Source organism: Helobdella robusta, assembly GCF_000326865.2.
Source record: "Helobdella robusta unplaced genomic scaffold HELROscaffold_17, whole genome shotgun sequence".
In the NCBI taxonomy this organism is placed as follows: domain Eukaryota; kingdom Metazoa; phylum Annelida; class Clitellata; order Rhynchobdellida; family Glossiphoniidae; genus Helobdella; species Helobdella robusta.
This window is the reverse complement of record NW_008703942.1, coordinates 1,889,087-1,912,120: the sequence shown is the minus strand read 5'-3', so window position 1 is coordinate 1,912,120 and position 23,034 is coordinate 1,889,087. Positions and strand designations below refer to the sequence as shown.

Here is a 23,034-nt window from a genome sequence, read left to right as displayed (position 1 = left end):
AGCGCCATTAGACGTATTTGATTGGAATTTTTATCATTATTCGTAATATTGATAATTCGCATAAAACTTTTTAAAAGGTAACTTTGAAAAGGAGGCGGGAGTCAAAAATTGTGACGCGTTAAATGAGGGGTTTGAAAATTTGTAACATTTTGTGACTGGGGAGTCAAAATACACAAAAAAAGGTTGACATAATATGGGCAGCACCTAAACAACTTCAAAGTTTCAAGTAGTTTAGGTGCTCTCCGTAGGTTAAAGAATTTGCGTCATTGTATAAAAACCCGTGATGGAGGCCCCTGTTGTAACTAAGGGTCTAAGCATCTAGATACGTTGTGAGACATCTCCATTCCAATATCTTATTCAGATTTTTGAGTTGTGAGACATTTCCATTCCAATATCTTATTCAGTATTTTGAGGATAAGTACCATTTTATAGTTTGGAAGTAAAAATTTTATGTATCAAACAGCTTATGACTGGTTTGGTGGGCATAGAACAGACCATCCTTGGCATTATCTTCATCAATATCATCTTCACATTACCTTGTTGCAAAATTAAAATCTATGTGTATACAGTCAATGCATCATTTGTACATTTTTTTCTTAAAATGAATACACAATACACCCAATAACGTTTTTCGTCTTGTAAATAAACGTGTGTTTATGTAACTGTGTCTGTGTTGTTTGAGTTTAATAATTTATGTGAACCTAGTTAGGCGTATTTTCGGTGGTATAATTAGTTCAGTTTTGTGATTATACTGTCCCGAGAAAATCTTCAAGCCCTCATCGTGATTGGTAGATAGGAAATAATCACTGATTCGAGAATGTCCGCGTGAGCACGATTATTTAATTTTTAAATGCTATTTAATAAAAACGGGCCGAATAATTAGTCTAACCAGTTACATAATTGCATTTCCTAACATCAATCAACTGCCAAACATTAAGAAAGTATGGAGAAAAATATTTCTACAAAACTTGAAAGAAAATCTATCTAGCAAAATTTTTAGACGTTTTAAAAAAGAATGAAAAATCATATGAAAAAATAATTTTAACATCTTGTGAAAACAAATTGCAGACTGTACGATTTTTAAAAACTAAAAAAAATGATACCGAAAACTAGCTTAACCTCAATTTTCATCTAATATTTGGCCCGTCCTCGATGTTTAATTTTGATGAGAACAATCAATTACTTAAAAACATTATTAAAGTCTAGTTATATATTTCACATTAGGGTTTATTCTTGGATGAATTTTCAATAAAAAAAATTGATAAAATAAGCCATGAAAAGACTTAGATCAAATAACATACAAACACCGAGCTCCTTACATTAAAACTTTCACGTCTGGCCACGAAAGACTATATCTACGTACATAGATACACCACTCAACACAACGTGTACCTCTACCAAAAGATGTGCATACGTGTGTATGCACAAGCACTGCATCATATGCACGAGGCGTATGATAACTTTCGGGGTAGTATTTAGATAGAATTCGAACCAGGAAACTGCGCAATAAAAATGATGCGAGTATGGAACTTTTACCGTCTGGACTTACTCTTTAGAAGAATGAAGATTACAGTTAAAAATTAAAAAATTGAAATTTCAACTAAAATAGCTCGTTGAATTTTTAAGTTGATTTAGTGACAAAGTTTGAAAAAATATTTGTAAAACCAAACTATTGAATTAACTTGCTTTCCAAACAGCAGAATTCCGTCCTCAGGCACCAAATCGGGCTCGGTGTTCCTTCGGCAGTTGTTTCCATTCCTAAGCTCAAGCCTAGCAACATTTACGCTGAGAAAAAACAATGTTGTATTTTTTACAACTGTTCTGTGCGTCACGTTAATATTTTCAGTTTGCCTCGTGTTTCACGCCACTTCTCGCCATATCACATCGACGACATCAAGACTTTTTTATTTGAGTGAGAAGTTTTACTTTTTTGTATTTATTATCTTCCGCGAAAATTTTCGTTTATAATATGTGATGAAATACACATTTTCTTTTTCCTCTGCAAATGTATATTTTGATAAATTTATAAAACCGACATACTGAAATATTGATTTGAATAGAAAAACTTAAAACTCCAAGCGCCACAAATGCAAGATGCTCGGAGTTTTCAAATTTTGTGTTCAAAACAAAATAATTTAATAATTTTTTTTCTAATTAAAACAACATTATCTAAATGAATTTAGCAAAATTTGCTTTTGCAGGAGCTACATCTACTTCGTGTGTGCGTTAGTGCGCGCGTGTGTATGTGTGTGTGTGTGTGTGTGTGTGTGTGTGTGTGTGTGTGTGTGTGTGTGTGTGGGTGAATGGATTTGTATTAGTTATAAAACAAAATCCATTTTTTTCTGCAAAGATTTTAGTTAACAGCAGCATCGTCTTGTTTGAACTAATTCTTATTTTTAAAAACAATTGTTTTTTTTGTTTTTTATTTTTTAATTGCTATTATATTATTATTATATTATATTCCATGTTTAAACGTTAATATTTCAATGTTTAAACATTGATATTTCAGTTGTAATTTCTATTTAAAAGAAAACGTAATCAAATAATTTTTTCAGTTTTCAACAGAGCAACATCCATTAACGGTTGGTTCTTCATAATTTTGTTGGATCAAAGGGAGAAAATAGAAATGAATAAAATGTAACTACAGATTGTCCTGCCGGAACTGCTCAGTTCTGTTCTACACTGAAAACTTGCTTGTCCTACGACCAAGTTTGCGATCGCTACCAGGACTGTCCCGACGATCTCGATGAATCTAACTGCTGTAACTTTAATCTTATTGTTGTTTATCGTATTTCCATGAATATGAATTTTCAAAGTTTTTGAACATAAAGCTTGTTTAATGCACGAGTTCTCCTGTACGCGTGGGAGGTGTGTGTCGAGGCATTTTTTATGCGATAAGATATTTGACTGTCCTTACGGCGATGATGAAAGTCCCCAAGTTTGCGGTTAGTTCACTCATAAACTGCTTAACACAATTCTATTAAAATAATATATTTATTTGTGAGAATAGAATTGAGGGTAATTATTTATATAACAAATTGTTCGGTAGTTCGGTTGATAAAAACGCTCTCTAAGTAATATTTTTCATTTTTTTTTTAGAAAAAAAACTACTTAAACTTTTGATGAAATTTATTTTAAATGTCTTCGTAAAGGAAAATGTCGGTTTAATGAATATCGTTGCAAAGGCGAACGTAAAAAATGCATATCAAATTATTTTGTATGTGACTCAAAGGCAGATTGTCCTGTAGGCGATGATGAAGATTCCTGTGGTGAGATTTTCGAAATTAAATACGCCATTTTTAAGAAGTTGAACAAAATTAAATTTTTCATCGCAAAGTTACAATAACAGGAAAAAAAGAGCTGTTAATAAATTTGAGAGGGGTGGACAAACTGAACGTTTGTGCCGATGACTGGCGCGCTGAATGGAACCAGGCTTTCTGTATCAAAGCTAAATACAAGTATAGTAACATGGGGTAAAACGCCCCCTCCAAGGGAAAAGTTCGATTAAATCACATTTATGCTATAAAACTGTAAGATTTTTAAAATTCCAGAAAGATCACTCATAGTATTTTATATAAATACATAATTTTAACAAATAAAAACGACCCAATAAAAAATTTTTGCCATTAAAACTTTTTTGATAAAGGGGCTTCTTACCCCAGCGTTGGGGTAAGAAGCCTACTGGGAGGCGTTTTACCCTATGTCAATGTCATAGATAGTGTTTAAAAATACATTGGTAAATTTAAATATTCAATCAAATTTATTAAACAAAACTATAAAAACAATGTTAACAAATATTGAAAATATATGATCCTCTTGCTGATTTTCTTTTGTAAGACCGTGGCATTCTGTTAAGTTAAATTAAAAAGTATGACTGTTAAAGTTAAAGTTTAAAAGGAACTCAACAAACAACTGTAAAATTTCATTTTTTAATTTTAAGGATTAAAACAATATCAAATAGTTCTAGTATAAAATTATTCTTTAATTACATTATTTAAAAGGGAGCGTTTTAGCCTAACTATAGGGGGACGTTTTACCCCAAAGTGTATTGTAAAATTTTAACCGATAATGTGCTACGATGGATTAAAATTTAGATTTAAAAAAAATCGTGTTAAATAGTGTAAATAATACAAAATTTTATCACTTACTTCAACTTTTTGAGAATAACTTCAGTTTTTGAGAAAAAGCTTTAATGATTATGTTTATATTTGTAACAGATAGCCCTAAAATCATAAACTTTCATTAATTATCAACCAAAACAACGCGCGGCTTCCACAACACAGACCATTTAATTACATAGATAATCTAATATTATGGCAGTTAAAGAAAATTTGCAGCACAATAATTTCGCTCAACATGGACGGGAGGCCTCTTACCCCTAGTAGGCGTTTTACCCCACGTTACCCTACATATTGTTTTAATTATTTCACATCTAATTTTTTGCGGTTATGCATTTAAACAGCGCTGCTGCAAGGTATAAAAGTTCTTCAAAAAGCCAAGTGTTATTTATTTTTTACTCTATTATCTAATTTTTACCTTTCAGAAATGTTACTTTAGGGCTGTCACATACGTCTTTCTGTATAAGTAGTACGTTGTTCCCCGTTTCCACCCTCAATTTTATGTTATTAGTCAAATTGGTGTAAAACGGAACGTCATATTCATTCGGATTACGTGAATTATAAGTTACACGTAACATGAGATCGAACCCACATTCATAATATTTCAGTGAAGTCGACGTAGCCATTCTTACGGGCCGACCAAGTATGAGAGTATAATACCAGTCGCTCTTTTTATTTCACCATAAAAGAACTGCGATATTAATTGTGATATTCAATGTAATAAAATTTAATTGCTCTTTGATAACGGTAATTCAGTCAAATATTTAATGATAAAATATTAAAACTTCTTTAAAAAATGTAATCATAAGCCGATACAATGAAATAAAATGTGAGGAAATGCTTCAAATTTTGTTTATAGATCTTATTTAAATACATTTTTTCTCTTCTTGAAAGTTTATTCGGATTAAATTTTCAGGTTTATTTGCACTCGTTTCACATAATTTTTATATCGTGAGATAAATAGGAAATTTCTATATCGAAAAAGCAATCCAAATTAGCAAAATATCCGGATTAACAGAATGCGAATTAAGTGATTTCGATTGTTTCTTGAATGTTGAGTAAAACTTCCTTCAACGTGTTCACAATTCGATTAAGTTGAAAAATCAAATAATGCAATAAGAAGCTTCGATTTGAATATTGAACTGCCGAAAGAAATTTCATTCTTTTCAATGCGCGTTATTCATTATATTTAGAAAACTAACGTAGAAATATTATTTTTCGAAGATCAGCTTTGTACCACAAAGCGATGAAGAAAAATGTCGTTCTGAGGACAGTTAAATTTGATTTAGAGCTGGATGAGGAGGACATTGTATATCGAAATATAACTATGTAGGTATGCTTTTTAAAATTAGTGATTATTTGAATTCAATAAGTTACAGTATATAAATGTTGGTTGAATTGTAAGCTGAATTATAATATAAAAATTCTTTTCCAATGCCTGTTAAATTTATTAAAATTTGTAAATTTTTGTTAACCAAAAATTTTTACAAACGTAGCAGCAACAGCAATGGTTGCCCGGAAAATTTAGTAGTCGCACTGAAATGTGTCGAAGAAGGTTTAACATTTCAACTTTTCAACTTTGTGAAAGTATATTCACATAATTTTTCTATATTTTAATAAAGTTCTTTACAATTTTGTTTATAATGTAATAAATTTCATGCAAATGTTGTACTTACTTTTTAAAAAAGTTCCATATTATCGTGTGTACATTCTAGCAGAGTTTCATATTAACAAATATACTGTTTTGTACACTGTGAAAGCGTTTCATCTTACTGTAACGTGTACGTAACGTGTGTGTACGTCGCAACAGAGTGTGGCAGTAGGACAGCATACAATAAGAATGAGTTCAAGAGCAAGTACGTGATATACGGTGAGAAAGTCCTGCCCGGTGAGTTTCCATGGCAAGTCAAAGTAAGTTGCGAGGGCCTGCTGTGCGGCGGTTCCGTCATCAAATCCCGCTGGGTCGTCACCGCTGCGCATTGCGTAGTAGTCTTCGGTGCTGCGTTAGTTCAATTGAATTGGAATTTTTTAAAATTAACTTAGAAATAATTTTCGTTACTTAACATTTTATAAAATTTAAAGTAAATCATAAAAAATTAATGTAGTGATTAAGTGGTGAATTTTTTACCAAAATTTTAAAGCTTTCGACCGTCTCAATGTTTAATAAGTGTCGGGTCGGTTTTTTTGCGTGACAGCAACTGGATTATGCTCAAACCCGACTTTATTTACGTTCACCAACATTACAACGAAAAGACATTGGACAACGACATTGCTCTTCTACGGTTAAGTCGGAAACTTGGCTATTCTTCACTGGTTCGAAACATTTGCCTTCCCCGCAAAGAGCATCACCCAGGTCGTTTCCCTGTTTGCGTGGCTTCAGGGTTTGGCAGAACCGTACAAGGTAGCCATTGTTTCTTATTGATTTCTCTACATGCTGCATAAATTTCTCGAAAAATACTATAAGTTCATAAGTTTCGTGCTCAGGTGTAGATACAAGCACATTGATTCTGGTACGTTTTAAGATGGCTTAAGCTACAGACAGAATAAAAAATAGTGTTAAATACTTTAAAAGTAGAAGCAGATTATTTCCTTGATAAAACTGTTTATAAAATTTATTTAAAAAAATAACAAATATATCACTAAATGCTAAAGTGATGTTTCATTGTTTCAGACAAAGTTTCAAACGCATTGCTGCAGACGAGAATGATCATAAGATCGAACTGTCCTGGTTTTCCAGGACTCACACATGGAGTTATATGCATAGGTACGCACAGCGGCTCAAGATATCCTAATGTGTGCATGGTACGCTGCAACGTATACATACATTTAAATTTTGTAACATCTTCAAATCACAAGTATAAATATGCAGGGTGATAGTGGAGGACCATTGGAATGCAAAGCTTCACACGAAGATAGATGGACTCTGTTTGGCATCCACAGTTTCGTCGCAGGTTCACAAAAGTTGATAATTTATTTTAAACATTTTCACAGCTTATACAAATTCGTTAAACATCCTAAAATTTAAAAAATGTACAAGAACTAGGTTACTTTGATTTGAACTTAGATTTATAGAAGTTTAAGATGATGCTTTAAAAATTCGACAAAAGTTGCAAATTTAATTTTAATTTTCACTGCATGGAAATTTTGGCTTCTTAATCATAATAATTTCTTTTTTGAATTATTTAAACTTTACACTTTTGCTGAGGATAATTTTGCATTAAACGTTTGCTATTGTAAGTTCAATTCTCGAAAAGATGAGGCATAACTCCCATGCATAATGTAATTCCATGTATAACATAATTATAACATTAAATAGTCACATAATCGGTAAAGACCACCTAATACCATCTTCACATGAATCAACTCTTCATTGTCCGTATGAACTTTCTCAACAACTTTTAACTTTATTGTTTACGTGAACGAAGAAACGAACGAGCTTTTGATTAACAAATTCAAACCGAACAATTACAAAAATTACAACAACAATAACTACCAGAGCAACTACAACCATAACAGCAACAATAATAATAACAATGGTAGTAAAGAACAAAATTATTTTTGTAACAGGAGGATCAAACAGTTCCCAAAAGCTCTCAGAATACTGTCAAACCAGCTTCGCCACAGACGTCTATTTCTTCGTGGAATGGATTGATAAGACGATAAAAAGTCACAAAATTAAGAAGAACTAGCTTGTTTGAAAGGCCTTTGTCAAATATTATTATGACTAAGAAAAATTCTTTTTTTATTGATTTTTTGACATAAAATAATAATAAATAATAATCGATATAATAATAATTAAAATAAATAAAAAAAGTTATTATGAACTGTATTGAGTTAACGAAATTCGCAATTTAGTGTTATTAAATTATAGACCATGGATATAATATTATATATATTATATATATCCATGTTATAGACAGACTAAACTCAAGAAAGAACCAACGTATATCAATCAATCAATCAACCGATCAATCAACCGATCAATCAATCAGTCAGTCAGTCAGTCAGTCAGTCAGTCAGTCAGTCAGTCAGTCAGTCAGTCAGTCAGTCAGTCAGTCAGTCAGTCAGTCAGTCAGTCAGTCAGTCAGTCAGTCAGTCAGTCAGTCAGTCAGTCAGTCAGTCAGTCAGTCAGTCAGTCAGTCAGTCAGTCAGTCAGTCAGTCAGTCAGTCAGTCAGTCAGTCAGTCAGTCAGTCAGTCAGTCAGTCAGTCAGTCAGTCAGTCAGTCAGTCAGTCAGTCAGTCAGTCAGTCAGTCTGTCAGTCTGTCAGTCTGTCAGTCTGTTAGTTTGTCAGTCAGTCTGTCAGTCAGTATGTAAACAACTGATGATGCATCGTTATCAATATCGACACCGATCCGATATCTTCAGTTGTTATGTTACCGACCACACCGAACCCGATATATGTTATCACATGCTATCTATATATTATATATGTAATTGTATATATATATATATCAATTTTATATGTATACAATCACATATACAACATACATGTAAAATAAAGTATACAATACTCTTACATCAGTGCTGAGTTATCAAGCACCTGATACCGACACCGATCAGTATCGTAAACGCCCATGCCTACCCATTGATTGTTGTGTTATCGTTTGTGCGCCGGTTTCAATTGCACTTAACAACTCTACCTATTTATCCTACATATATGACTCTATCTATATTCTATATGCTATTTATCGCGAACTACTAACTAACTGAATAGTTGCTATGTTAGGAAATCTGAAAAGTTTAATTTATTTTAAAACTTTCGTCGTTAAATGTAAGCTTAAAATAAAATTTAATTAAATTATTAATTAAATTAATTAAAAAGTGTCAACTGTCGCTGTCAGTCAACTCCAAACTGTTTTTTTGCATCTTGCATTCAGCTTCCCATTCTTGATCAATGATCACCTACTAAGTTTTAAGTTTAAAAAAGTGTTATTAACCTTTCCCCAGATCAACTAGTAGCAGACCTGTTCTGTGAGTTACTTGAGTGTTTCTATCTATCTATTTATTTATTTAAAAAAGGTTGTTTTTTCATATTTTTTATAGTTATATTATAATCAATAGAGAATTACTAAATATACCCAATACAATATGAATACACAACAAACATATAATAGTATATTTTTTATTTTCAGGTTCGTTATATATTATAATATTACAATTTATTTTATGTATGTTTTTTATTTTAGTGTTTTGTTATAAAAGTTATATTATGTAGATGTTTTATTATTTATTTTATATTTATGTTAGTTAATGTTATTTGTTTTATTTTTATATTATATTTTTTCATCTATTTCAATTGTAATTAAAATTATATTATAATTATGGTTTTTTATATATATATATGAAAACTGCTATAACAAATGCTATATTAAGTTTTCTCTTAATAGTTATAATAATATATATATATATATATATATATATATATATATATATATATATATATATATATATATGTGTGTGTGTGTACAGTATATGTGGGTACAGTACTAAACAATTTCTACTACATACATGTATATATTTATATTTGAATTATTTGTTTTGTATGTACAAGTAAGATTGAATGAAAGCACAAACAGTTTTCACCTGATTCTAGTTAGATTCTATTCCACACACTCCACAGACAGCAAATTGATCTTCTCTTCTCGCTATTTTTAAATAAAAAGAATGGCTCGAGAATTTAAACTTCATCATCATGTAAATGAACTTATGACAAATTTGAGGTGGTTGAAATTTTTTTTAAAGTTTTGTTGAATTAATAATTACTTGAAATTACTGAACTTTAATTTAGTAACTACATTATGTCAATAACATAAACATAAAAATGATTTAATCTTTAATGCCACTGTACTTCATTTCCTTGACTCCTTGAAAAAGTGGAGTTTGTCTATTAATTTACATTGCATTGCATAACTGAATTACATTAAAAATTAATGTTTGTTGTTTCATTGAAGAGTTGCTTCTACTTCAGAAGGTCCAGGTGCTGAGGTGTTGACAGAGGTTTTGGAAAAAAGCATTTCTCCATTTGTGAGCACACAGGTCATTTTATTCATTCATGATTTCTATAACTTGCTGTCTTGTGCTAACATAGTGTGAAATTTAAATGATATAAAAATAATTTTTATTTTCACGCAAAGGTATCAACTCAAAAAGCCATTAAAAAATTATCTGATCAATCTAATCAGCCCAATGAGTTCGTTTCAAAATACGAGCAGCTAAAATCAAAAAAGTTGGTTTAAGTTTCACTGTTTATATATATATATATATATATATAACAAACCATTACATTTATATAAAAAGCACAGTAATTTTATTTCAGTTTGAGGGAGTTAGACCCTTTGATTCATCTGATGTCCCGTCTCAGTGCTGATGCACAGGTTAAGTATTCACTGCTCCATTCTTTTACAAATTTTAATTTTGAACTTTCTCTTTCTTTTCTCTTTTTCTATCTCCCTTTCTTGCTGCATAATCATTGAACATTTAACTTTAAATGTTCTTGCTGCCTAATCATTGAACATTGAACTTTAAATGTTCTTGCTGCTTAATCATTGAACTTTAAATGTTTCTCAATATCAATCATTTTTTTTTATAAATTTGTCATATCTGTATTATTTTTATCAGTTTAAAACATGAATTCAATATTTAGATTAAATCAATGCTGAAAAAAGCAAAGGACTCAAAGTCTGAATCAAAATTGACTTCACTACAATCATCAACCGTGAAGGTGACCACCCAACCTCAATCAACATTGAGCTCTGAAGGATTGAAAAAGGTTCTGTTCAAAGATCACTTTTAATATTTACAAATGCCTTATCTAAAAGTGTTTTCAATCAGTTTTTTGAACTGTTTTGTTTATTAAAGCAAATCCATTTAGTTATATTTTTTATATTAAAGTTATGTGAGTTTCATCTGTAATTAATTACATGTAGTTATATACATTTCTGTTTTTCACATTGTTTTCTAGAAAAATGCTCAAAAATTTGTCTTTCTTTTCTTTCAGCAATTTGATGAAGCTATCTATATAGCACATTTATTTAAATTGCAGATTGTTTTAAAAAATATTTCTAGCTTTCCGAAGAGATACAGGCAGAACTGAAAAAGAAGACAACGAAGGAATCTTCCTTGGTGAATATTGAGACCATCAAAATTGATTCAAATAAGGATAAAGATAAAAAAGGTTTTCATTATTTTTAGTTTATTTCTACAAATTATTACAATAACGTAACGTGATATGCATTTCAAGGGGCCTCAAAACTTTCATTATTTCCTAAGTGGATAGAAGGTCGACCAAATCTTTCGCTGGATTTTTTGCCAACCAATGCCGACGATTTTGTGAGTTCTTACTGGATCGTTCAAAATTCTTCATTTTATATAAAACCAATTTATTTTGGATTTTTTAAAATATAACTTTGATTGAAAACCATGCTGCTTTTTAGATTCACTCTTACATTTTTCTTTACTATCATAAAAACTTTTCAGCCTTTGAAAATAAATTTGAAACAAAATTAATTTGATCCTCTCAGAGTTTCACATTATGAATTTTATACATACAGCATGTGAGAAAATACTTGTTGTCCAATAAATGTGAACCCAAAATATTTCTAAAATTTCAACAGCAAAGTTTTTAGATGACTTCAGACAAAATAAAATGATGTCGTTATAAAAAGGCAAAAATATTTAAGTACAGGAATCTTTGTTTAGAATCAGGTGTTTAAAATAAAGTTGCAAAGTGTGCAGAAATTTATTTTCTTGAATGTCAAATCGAAACATGCCCAAAGTTAGCAATCCACATGAAATGAACTACATACAACTCACAGTAATGTATCTACTCTGGTTTTAAAAATCTTTAAACTTTGCTTATTTGTGTTTTTTTGAAATCACTCTTATCTTAAATCAATCTTAAATTTTTCCTAATTAAATTTTGGTTTCATAGCTTAAATTTATGATGAATTGGTCATTTGAAAATGTTTTAAGGATCTGCAAGATTTGTCAAAACTTTCATTGTCTGAACAAGAAGCTGCTATCGTTGAAGATCTCTTGTTCTGTTGCCAGGTCTCCAAACCTGCTTTCAATTTTAATTTTCTTTCAAATTATTTTGAACTGTTTATTTATTTCATCACTTTCTTTGTGGTTTAATAAAAAATTTGCAAGTATCATTCAAGGATTTGTTTAAAGTGAAATGTTACGTTAATGTTTTACAGAAATCAATGCCAGTAGAATTCAAATTTTTTATTGGATTTAGTTTCGTTGTCGTCCTACTTTTACAATTTATTTAAACCGCCTCCTAACAACTTTCAACCATTCCTTAATTTGAAAACTTCTACAAACTTAATTTAACGAAGGGCATTGATGGCGCATATATCCATTCAAATCCTCTCACGGACCCTTTTGCTGTCAGAACATTTACTGTGCACAAGAAGTTAGGTCGGTTCAAGTGTTCATTCCATTGTGAAAGATTCCATTAACCTAATTAATCTTGCACAAAATTGTTTACTAGTTCCTGTTTATAATAAACATGACAGAAAACACCAAATGATAGAACCTATGTGGTCTTATGTAGATGTTTGGAAATTGGTCTTAATGTTGGAATAATGTTATTGTTCATGATTTTTTATAACGTTCAGATAAGTCTTTGAGAGATTTGACTGAACGAATTCTTCCGATCTGTTCCAACTACTCCATGGTTGTCAGGTTCATTGAAGGTTTGTTCATTCATTCAGCTTCTCCATTCTTTTGTTTTTCCATTCAATTTACTAAAATTCATTTTATATTTGACTGTAATAATTTAACTTGAGATGTTTTTACTTTTTTTTTAACAGAAAAGTCAAAATATGAATTTGGTTTGGTGAACCAGGCACTGGCAGCTACTTTGAAATCACTCATCAGAGTCTCTTTCTTCTTTCATTGTTTCTTTACAAGCTTTTTCTTTTTTTTTTACTAAAATTATCAATCAACTAGCATTATGAATTATTTTTATTTATTGTTATTTATTGTAAATAATTCTGTTACTTTATAATTGATTTTTTTAACTTGATTGAACCTTATCTTGAATTTGAAAAAGTTCTCATGATATAAAACTATCTTATTGATTTAATTCATAAGAGTAACTGTTTTCTTTTATTGCTTGCAGGACTTTGCAGTCCTGGTGGCCCAACTTGAACACCAATCAAACATGGTACGGTTTGTTCTTATTTAAATCATTAGGTGTGTATCTCAAATGTAAATGAATAAATATATATTTTAAATATGGGCCAAGAATATGTTTCTTCTAGACTAATCTATCAGAATTGAATTATTTTATTTTTCACTAGGGTAACTTAACACTGCAAAAGTTTTGGTTCTACATCCAGCCATCCATGAGAACTATGGAAGTCTTATTTTCGGTGTTAACCCCCATTAATAAGGTCAACAATTTTTTTACTACTTTTATGTTCTTTGCATTGAACTTCGTTACCGGACGTGAACAATTAACAGGCTCAAAGCATTGGTGGAAATGTGTTAAGCATACTGCACTCCAAGACTTCCTCGTATACTGGGTTTGCTTTTCTTTATTTCTCCGTTCAACTTGCACGTAATTTACCGTGCATGCAGTTCATTTCATTCATTTATAGTTTAATTTGTGTGTTATCAATAACAGTACCAAGTGGTTTTAAATTGTTTGATGATATTAATATTCGAAAATATCTTTATTGTTTCAATCAGTACATATATAATATCAGTAAACAATAAATGAATATATTTATGTATATTTACCAGAGATTCTAAATCACAGGAGCTCTGCTTGCATCTCACCAGAGAAGTTTGTATCATTGTCTGACTGCACTGTTTTAGTTTTTCTTATCTCCATAGATTATATAAAATAATTACATTGCCTGTATTACTTGCAAGTCCTTTATATAAGCTTTAAAAGTTGCAGTGAAATGCCCAAGATTTTTTAAATCAAAAAGATGTTTATTAAGTGGAAAGAATGGAATTATAATGGAAATACAGGCGGTGCTATTATGATCATGAATGTTATTTAGATTATTATTATTTATGATTATTATTTAAATTATTATTATTTATGATTATTATTTAAATTATTATTATTTAAATTATTATTATTTTTGATTGTTATTTAATGTTTTTTTCTGTGAACCCAGGCCAGTCTTCCCTACTTCGAGATGCTGGAGAATTGGATATATAAGGGGATAATCAATGACCCGTACTCTGAAGTATGTCTCTGCTTCCATATTAAGTGGCTAATTAAATTGCTTTAACAATCTTATTCGTTTTTACTTAGTTGTTGATTTAGCCTACTAACCATCAATCACCAATTTATTATTCAACACTTAATTGGTATGTTAATCAATCAATTAACTAACTAATTAATTATTAATCACTCAATAGTTCCTCATAGAGGAAGATGATTCTTTCCAAAAGGAGAAACTGAATGAAGACTTTAATGATGCATATCCTTCGTCGATTCTCTTTATTGAATTATTCAGATAGATGTTTACTCTTTTATACGTTGTTCATTTGTCAACCATCGTTTTGCCATCTGCGTTATTCATCAAGAAGCAACCAACTTCTTGAATTGACTCAGTAAAGTTTTTGTGTTAAACCGGTGTTAATAAATCTATCAAAAGAAACACGAATAAATCTATCAATGTACATTTGTATTGTAGCTCTATTTATTTTTAGTCTGAGGATGATGGCTTTGTGGGCAGTTTGGTCACTTAGTCCAAATGTTTAGTGGTATTTTTGAAATTGTTTTCTTTAACACGATGTTCACATATTGGGAACAGCGATACACCATAAGGAGAGAGAGTGTGCCTGCATTCCTTGAACAACTCTCGAGCAAAATACTTAACACTGGAAAGTATTTGAATGTCGTCAGACAGAGTGGTTGGTAGTTGTTTAATTGCTTTTGTTTTTTTAAATGTGTTTGGGAGGTGCATACATAAGTGGATAGCCATTGTAGATGTTTATTTGTTGAAACGTTAAAATTGTTGTTGCCAAGTTGATGGTATAATATTTATTCAGTTCAAATTTTGCGTTTGAATATTTGAATCATTATTGCAAATTATTTTAAAATAACTTAGCTTTTTTCATTTTAGTCTAAGTCAAGAATATTAAATGATACGGTCTTCTTGACGCTATCTTCAAACAGATTTGGATGTGAAGTGTCCAACAGCTGAAAGTTTAATGTACACATTAGAAAAGAGATTGTACATTGATAAGATAGAGCAGGCATTTCAGTATGCAAGTTCATTACTCTTGGATCTCTTAATGAACAAAATGGACCTCATGGCTAGACTGAGGTTAGTTAGTTGATGGCTCTCTTGTTGGTTTTCATGTGGTTTTCTAGTTGGTCTTCATGTTTCTTTTCGTTCTTAATTTTTGTAGCCAAGCTATTTGGTTACTAAGCTTTTTGTTTATTTATTTATTCATTTATTTATTTTTTTTTTTTCATCTATAATTGTTAGTCATAAGCTTTACGTATCAGAGAAACATTGCTCAAAATAAAGCTTTCTAACAATGAAAAATTGTTCGGAATGTTTTCGATGTTTATTGGTTCCATGTACTGCACTTGTCATTTTCTAACGTTAATTATATTTAATCTTGTCAAAATCATATTAGCTTTTTTTGTTAGAGGTTTTTGTTTTTTTGAAGCTTGAGTGACGTTATTGCATTCAGGTCTATCAAGCACTACTTCATGTTAGACCAAGGAGACTTTGTTGTTCAGTTCATGGACCTCACAGAACATGAATTGAAAAAACCTGCCGATGGTTTGTTGGTCGATTCTCTTCCCATTTATTTCTTACATTCGTCACTCAATCTCAAGTAGTGGAATAGGACGTAAATGTTGATTTGTTCCTAAGTGCTTATATTTCTGATTTTGCGAGAATAATTCCACATAACAGTTTGTTTCACATAACATTTCATCGTACTGTTGAACAGAAATATGGGTTTACCTGATCAGTTTGATTTTATACAAAGGAACAATTCTTAATTTTTATGTGATTCGTTTTTCAAAGAAATTCTCCTATCTCGTTTGGAGACCTTATTGGAGTTGTCACTGAGAACGAGCACTGCCAACGTTGATCCATACAAGGACGACCTCAGGTTCTTCTTGCTTTTATTCCCTCAAACTTATTCACTTGCTATATTGTTATAAATATTTTTGTGTGTCTGCCACACAATTTTCCGTCTTTCATTTTTAAATTGTGAAATTAATATTTAGAATTTATTTTTGCCACTTTTTTTACAAGTTCTTCTAATAAACTCAACATGTTTTCAATCATTGTTTTGCATCGTCCTCATACATCCACATCCATCCATACATTCATTCATACATTTTATAGTTTTCTAAATTATCTTTTTCCTTGTTGCAGAGTTGATTTGCTTCCATTTGATCTGGTATCTCAGCTCTTCAAAATATTATCAATTGAGACAAAGCAGGAAAAAGGTTTTTGTTCATTATCACCTAAAATGTTTAATTTATTTTAAAAATTGTTCTAACGATTTTGCTAACTTTATGTAATGTGTTTTATATACTTGTATATTTTTCTATATTTTCTACAATTTGCACGGTGAACCAGATTATAAGGAAGTAACAGACATTCGCCTGTCTGGCTTGGAGTCATTTTCATTTGACTACACTGTTCACTGGCCTGTCTCACTTGTCCTCAACCGAAAAGTTTCTTCCATTCATTTTTTATTTCTGCTGCTCGATCAGTCATTCGTTCAATGTAGTCTTCACTCTATCGCTTATTTTTTAATTTCCTCTTTCAGTTATTTTTTCATGTCGTTTATATCTCCAGGCTCTTACAAGGTATCAGATGCTTTCTCGACATTTTTTCTACGCCAAGCACGTTGAAAGACAATTGTGCAAGTTTGTACACTATGTCATTCTACAAATAGTTCAATTAACTAAAACGCTATTTGAAAAAGTTTCTCTTATGTTGTCATTGATTGACATGAAAATTAAGAAGGATGCTTTTAAAAGATGTGTGATGCATGTTGTACCATCACTAATCATCTGCAAAATTCATTTTTATACTTGCTAGACTTCTTTATTTTTACTTTTTATATTTTATTTTATTCTCACTTTATTCTTACTTCTTACTTTTCATAAGTTTTAAAATTTCAATCGACGTATTTTAATGTAAAATTTTTATGGACCATTCCTTCTATCAAAGTGTCTGGGTGAAGGACAAGTCATCAAAAATTCTGCAATCAACATCTGCAAGCCTGTGCTCACACGCCTATGCCCTGCGACAGAGAATGTTGAATTTTGTACAGAACTTTGAATATTACGTCATGTTTGAAGTTGTTGAGCCTCAGTGGCAAATCTTTGAAGCTAACATGGCGAAGGTAGATCTGCTGCTGTTCATTAAGACTACGTTTGTCAAATTCAACTTTCAACATGGATTGTTTAGTATTTAGTTTTGAACTCTCACTTGATGAAAATTCTGACAGGTAAGTAACATTGACGAAGTGTTGTTGCATCACACAGACCTGCTGAGCAATTGTCTTAAAGATTGCATGCTCACTGATAGCGATCTCCTAAAAACTCTTCATAAACTCATGATGATCTGCGTTACCTTTTGCAATTTCATGCAGGTTCAGTGAACGTGCTTGTCGTTGTATCGTGTCATGGGTATTACAAATAGAAAAATTTGTCATAAATCATTAAACTAAGGTAGTGGTAATAGATCGTTTATTAATAAACATTACGAACATTTCTGTATGAAATTTGAACAAGTGTATTTTTTATTAAATCCCAGAGACTAAGTGCCAACCTCGACAGTTCCAACAACGTTCAGCCAACGTTATCCTCATCATTGTCTTCATCGCTGAGTGCGTCATGGAGAGATGAAAAGGAGAAAAGGAAAGTGATCAACAAAGTAAATGAGACATTTCAACTGCTTAACTGTAATGTTTCGAAACAGTGTCAGATATAAATGACATCAGGAAATATGCAAGAGATTAATTAAGTCGATGACTATAAAATGTAACGCTTCTGAAACCAAATTTAACGGCAACTATTATGCTTTCCAAATTTTTTCCTCTAAAACAAACGCCTGCAGGCCCTGTCCGAGCACATGGATGAAATCACGAGCAATGACAACTATGAACTGACAGTAGCCAATTTTGATACTAATTTTTCTAAATATCTTGTCGATCTTCTCGACAAAATTGTTGATTACAGTGTATCAAAATGCGAGCACAAGCTACTGAACATAATTCACAGGTACCACCTACCTACGTATTATGATTTCATAAAAATAGAACACAATAAATTTGAAATTGTAGTTGTGAATTAACATCAAATTGTAATACAAAGTGACAATAGTATTTTTGATAACTTTTTTATCGACAGTTTCTTACGTATTATTACATTTCACAGGGCATAAATAAATTGTTCTTTTTGACTGGATTAATTTTTAATTAGATTGGATTACAATGGCTTCTACAAGAAGCAACTTGACAAGCTGGTCGTTGAGAAACGTTTGTCGTCATCAAAAAAGATGGGCGCTGGTGATTCAAGTAAGAATTAGATTAATAACCAATGGTGGACGGTGCGATGGCGTAACGATAGAGTGACTGGATTCGATTGCAAAGGGAATGGGTTGTATCTCCATTATTTTCAGATTGATAAACTACATAATGATCTAACATGTTGTTCATTATCGTTTAAATATTAATACACTGAAAATCAAAGTGGTATTTTATTCATAAAAATAAATAAAAATATTTATTTACACATCAATTTAATTTTATTAAGCTCTTAATTAATATGAAAAAATTGAACAGAAAATTTCTTGCATGGATCGGCGTCATCCCTAATAGCCCAATCAACACGACACAAAGCAAAACACCATCATCACCATGCTTCGACTGGAGATGTTGGACGAATAGGATGAAATACTTGAAAAACGTAGTAGTGATAACAATTTTTGAACATATTTTTAATGTCACAGTTGAGTTTTTGTACTATGCAATTGACAATTTTGCCGTCTGAATAACACTATGTCAATTGTTTGAACATTTCATCTAACATTTTGCTATGTACAATGCAAATTCTCGATGGAGTCCATGTGTATTATTATATACAATGCATGACAAATTAACATTTAGTCAACAAATATATAAAAGGCACTCACCTAATTTAATTAGCTGTCAAATGTTAAAATTTAAGGGATTTGCTTTATTTAAATTGTTGTTAAAAAGTTATGAATAACTTTAAAATAAGCTACAACTTAATGTGTGAAAAATGAACATAACATTAAAACTATACTAAAACATCTATGATGATTTTGAGAATGTTAACGAATATAGTCCAAAGCACTGAATCTTTTTTACCATCTTCACCGTTATCGGCAAGATCGCCTGCCTCGTTATCACCCTCATCATCATAAGCGAACACTTGCAGTTCGAACGTTGTTTCATCAATGAGTGGATGTCCAAACACCCCAATGCCTAAAGGTCTTTTCATATCTGATAAAATTTCTGCGACATCTTCACCACAAGTGGCTGATTTTAATTCATAACTGTTGTAAGTGGGGTAGAGTGTTGAGCTGGAAATGTACAAGTCAGCGTCGCCATCAATAGAGTTCAACACAATTTTAATCCTTCCGGTTTTATGTAATTTGAAGTATGTAAAATTGCTGGCTGCAATTCTGCTGGTTGTTGAATATACCAAGTGCGGAGGGGAGATGATTTCTGACATGCACAAATCAGTTAGCAGTAATAATAACGATGACACCAGACATGCATAAGTAGGTCGTAGTGAACCGAAACAGGGAAGCCAGGCCATCACTATATGTAGTTTTTAAATGAAATTATATAATTTCTATAAAATTAATAACTCAAGAAAGCATCAAAAATTATTTATAAAATGTTACTTTTTACGAATATTGTGGGGCAGGAAAGTTGGACAAATTAGAACAAAACAAAGAGAACTGGTGTATAGAGATTTGAAAGGGTTCAGTTTTGTTCTGAGTTTAACTGAAAAAAAGCACTTTTTAGTTTTTGAGTATGTCAGAGGAGTGAAACAAACCCAGGAGGTTGATATTTTTGGGATATGTGAAGTTAAAATGCACACATGTTATACCTCAGTAAACTGCACTGCCAGAAGTCTTGAGATTTTTATCACTATGTTCTTAAATTATAAAAATGGTCCAAGCTAGATCCAGCTTACGTCAATTTTCTAAGGTTCTGAATTTTCCTTTGCTAGCTGCAAAAAAAATTATATGTAGATGTTTAAAATGTCAAATTTTACATCAAAACTATAGTTGCTGTAAGGTTGTGTAGAATAAAAATGCTAAAATAATTGTTAAACAGCACACCTAGTCTGAACATTGGACCTAGAGCTGGATTCAACCATTAGCGACTGAGAAGAGTTAAAATAAAAGTTAGCTTCATTAACTGAATGGGCAGTTTATTTCTATAATTTTTTCTGTATAATGTTTTACCAAAGGCTAGATACAGTTTGACCAGAGCCATATTACTTTGGTCATTTTTTAACCCAACTCTTCTCATATAAGTCTACAAGATAATCATTTACTAACTTATTTTGTTATGGAAATGCACATATTTTTCTTGAGTTTATCACTTCTAACATATACGATTCAGAATCGGGTTACTTTACCTTACCAGAGAGCTTTTAACATACAAAATCTAAACTTCTTGCCAAACTTATTAAAATTGATAATAACTGCCTTGTTCTTCCATTGTTCAACATGTTTCAAAATAGCAGAGAAAATCCAGTCTTTCAAATCAAAACTTTCCATTGTCTCCTAGCTTCAGTTTTAACTTATATATTAAATTAACTTGTGAAATATAATGAGATAGATTATTAGTGAAACAAGTAGGTAGGGAAGTGAAATTGTCAAGCAAAAAAACCTTTGCTAAAGAGATTTGAAAATGTCAATCTATCTAAATATAGTCTTTCTCTATTCTATAATATAGCAATTTTATATTTTTATTGTAAATTTTAAAATCTAAAAACAATTAGATAAGAATTTTAAATGAAAATTTTTTTAGTTAACAATCCATTTTTTACTAGAACTTTTTAAAACGGAATTTTTATTTCCAAATTTTATTTTCTCGAATAATGAACTAACAATCTATAATACATAATTTGTCCTAATATAATTTATAATATAATTTTTATAAAATAACTTCATTTAAAAATTTTTTAAAAATTGTTAAAAAGTTTAAAACTTTAATTTAAAAAATTATTTCTGGGAACAAATAACTAACCAACCGATTTACAGCATAACTCATTCAAAAACCAAGTTAGCCGTCTTAAAAAAAATAATCGAACGTGAAGGAGCCAAGTTGTCAGGAGTTGAACTTTAACTGGTGGTAATTGGAATTTTTTATTTTACTGCCAAAATATAGTGCCGGTAAAACTTGCTGGCAGTTTATTGAACATATGTCTTCAGTTGTGTTAGTTGGTACATTATTTATTTTTTTGCAAAAGTAAAAAAATTTAAATTCACGTTTTTATATTTAAAACAAATATTAAAAAGACAAACCAGAACCTACTTGCTTAAACGAAAATTAACTTTTGCCAGAACAGCAATTTTAAGGATCATAGATAGCTAAGTGTCTGAGTGTTTGACATGTAGAAACTGACATTATATTATTGTATATAAATGAACTATCAAGTTTAATGAGCTAAACGCGTTTCAATAATGATTTTTTATTAATTTATGTTTATTTTATTATTAATAGTGCACTTAATTTTTTATTATTATAATAAGAATAATTTAGTATTAATTTTTTTACAATTATTAAATTTAGATGTCTTTGCATAAACAAGTGTTCTAAAAGTAAGCTATAGTTTGTACCCAATTAAGCGAAATTGAAACAGTACAAATTTATAATATTAAAAATGGCTGCAGCTCCGAAAAAGAAACAAATTAGTCAAGAAGATTTAAGAAAAATTATGAAGCAGAAAACACAATCAAACAGAAACAAAATTGATTCCCCTTTTGCAAAATATCCTTTTTTTATCATCTTGTGCTTGTCCTTCTTATTGTTTTTTTTCACTAACTTGATTTCACAAATTCTAACTGTAAACAACTAACTAAATTATGAATTAAACCGATTCACCTATAGTGTCAGGTACATACGCCTGGTAGCTACATTATATGATTATAATTTGCATCATTTAATTTAAAAAATGTAAAAAAAATTACTTTACCAAACTTTACTTTTTTTTAACAATGTTCAGTATTAAGCTATCTTTTTAAAAATAAAATGTATAGTGAATTAAATGTTTTTATGAAACAAAAAATAGTTTTGAGCTTATAATATGATATTTAGTATTAATTATGAGCTGGTTAGTTCAGGGTTAGTTAGGGCTAGCTAGTTAGTTTTTTTTATAATGTCTTAATGAAATAATTAGAATATTATTAAGAAATTATAATTATAGCATGCATACCAAATGCATGTAATTTTTTTTAATTAAATTTTTTAACAATCAAATGGGAAGTGTTTCATTTTGGTAGGTTTGAAGGCTTAATGTAAAGGTTAATTGGTCATAATTTTCATAATTTATTTAAATGGTTTTGTTGGAGATTGAATATTTTTTTAGGGTGGTTATGATTTAGAAGGAGATTAGGTTTAATTTATTTATTGACATTATATTTAAATAAAAAATCACAGTATGTTGATCCTGTGTGACTCTAGGTTTGACTTGTTACTGTTAGAAGATGACAGTTCCACTTATTTATTTGATGATAAAATTACTTGGGTGAATTTGGAGGAAATGTGGATGCATTGATTTTAATTTAGTGAAATTTAGTTAAAATTAAATTTTCTTTGATTAACGAAAATATTCTTATTTAGACACTTTTGTAAAAATTTATTTCAATCACTTTGACATCAATACATTAGTACATATTAGTTTGTGGCAAA

The 23,034-nt window shown here is 30.4% G+C and overlaps 5 protein-coding genes across 5 annotated transcripts; 4 read left to right on the top strand and 1 right to left on the bottom strand.

Moving 5' to 3' along the window:
* Positions 1-2,833: 2,833 nt before the first annotated feature.
* Positions 2,834-3,268, top strand: HELRODRAFT_138302 (hypothetical protein; the record flags this gene model as incomplete). Its single annotated transcript, XM_009016023.1, has 2 exons — positions 2,834-2,945; positions 3,153-3,268. Coding segments are annotated over 2 exons (228 nt in total), but the record flags the coding sequence as incomplete, so codon positions are not given.
* A 1,725-nt stretch (positions 3,269-4,993) lies between these two features.
* Positions 4,994-7,931, top strand: HELRODRAFT_110527 (hypothetical protein). The gene is made up of 8 exons (XM_009016022.1): positions 4,994-5,211; positions 5,342-5,447; positions 5,615-5,673; positions 5,929-6,121; positions 6,260-6,519; positions 6,790-6,920; positions 6,988-7,069; positions 7,686-7,931. Exons 2-8 carry the CDS (start codon positions 5,365-5,367, stop codon positions 7,805-7,807), a joined length of 930 nt encoding a protein of 309 aa, XP_009014270.1. The 5' UTR covers positions 4,994-5,211; positions 5,342-5,364; the 3' UTR covers positions 7,808-7,931.
* Positions 7,932-9,783: 1,852 nt separating this feature from the next.
* Positions 9,784-11,523, top strand: HELRODRAFT_170185 (hypothetical protein; the record flags this gene model as incomplete). Its single annotated transcript, XM_009016021.1, has 7 exons — positions 9,784-9,839; positions 10,071-10,155; positions 10,254-10,345; positions 10,436-10,493; positions 10,763-10,888; positions 11,185-11,293; positions 11,360-11,523. 7 exons carry the CDS (start codon positions 9,784-9,786, stop codon positions 11,521-11,523), a joined length of 690 nt encoding a protein of 229 aa, XP_009014269.1.
* A 361-nt stretch (positions 11,524-11,884) lies between these two features.
* On the top strand, positions 11,885-18,662 carry HELRODRAFT_170184 (hypothetical protein; the record flags this gene model as incomplete). The annotated part of the gene is made up of 20 exons (XM_009016020.1): positions 11,885-11,893; positions 12,091-12,168; positions 12,459-12,540; positions 12,741-12,818; positions 12,936-13,003; positions 13,247-13,291; positions 13,428-13,652; positions 14,259-14,330; positions 14,904-15,003; positions 15,269-15,419; positions 15,796-15,887; positions 16,137-16,224; positions 16,494-16,567; positions 16,701-16,798; positions 16,923-16,993; positions 17,301-17,475; positions 17,581-17,724; positions 17,889-18,008; positions 18,192-18,355; positions 18,557-18,662. 20 exons carry the CDS (start codon positions 11,885-11,887, stop codon positions 18,660-18,662), a joined length of 2,040 nt encoding a protein of 679 aa, XP_009014268.1.
* A 168-nt stretch (positions 18,663-18,830) lies between these two features.
* Positions 18,831-21,678, bottom strand: HELRODRAFT_191003 (hypothetical protein). The gene is made up of 3 exons (XM_009016019.1): positions 21,370-21,678; positions 20,219-20,341; positions 18,831-19,923 (listed from the first exon to the last, which is right to left on the bottom strand). The coding sequence occupies exon 3, from the start codon at positions 19,919-19,921 to the stop codon at positions 19,397-19,399; it is 525 nt and encodes a 174-aa protein (XP_009014267.1). The 5' UTR covers positions 19,922-19,923; positions 20,219-20,341; positions 21,370-21,678; the 3' UTR covers positions 18,831-19,396.
* Between the last annotated feature and the right edge of the window lie 1,356 nt (positions 21,679-23,034).

Coding starts and splice junctions, on each gene's coding strand:
- HELRODRAFT_110527 (XM_009016022.1), top strand. CDS start 5,365: ATGAAGAAAAATGTCGTTCTGAGGACAGTTAAATTTGATTTAGAGCTG. Junction 5,674..5,928: donor ACTGAAATGTGTCGAAGAAG/GTTTAACATTTC, acceptor ACGTCGCAACAG/AGTGTGGCAGTAGGACAGCA. Junction 6,520..6,789: donor GTTTGGCAGAACCGTACAAG/GTAGCCATTGTT, acceptor TCATTGTTTCAG/ACAAAGTTTCAAACGCATTG.
- HELRODRAFT_191003 (XM_009016019.1), bottom strand. CDS start 19,921: ATGGCCTGGCTTCCCTGTTTCGGTTCACTACGACCTACTTATGCATGT.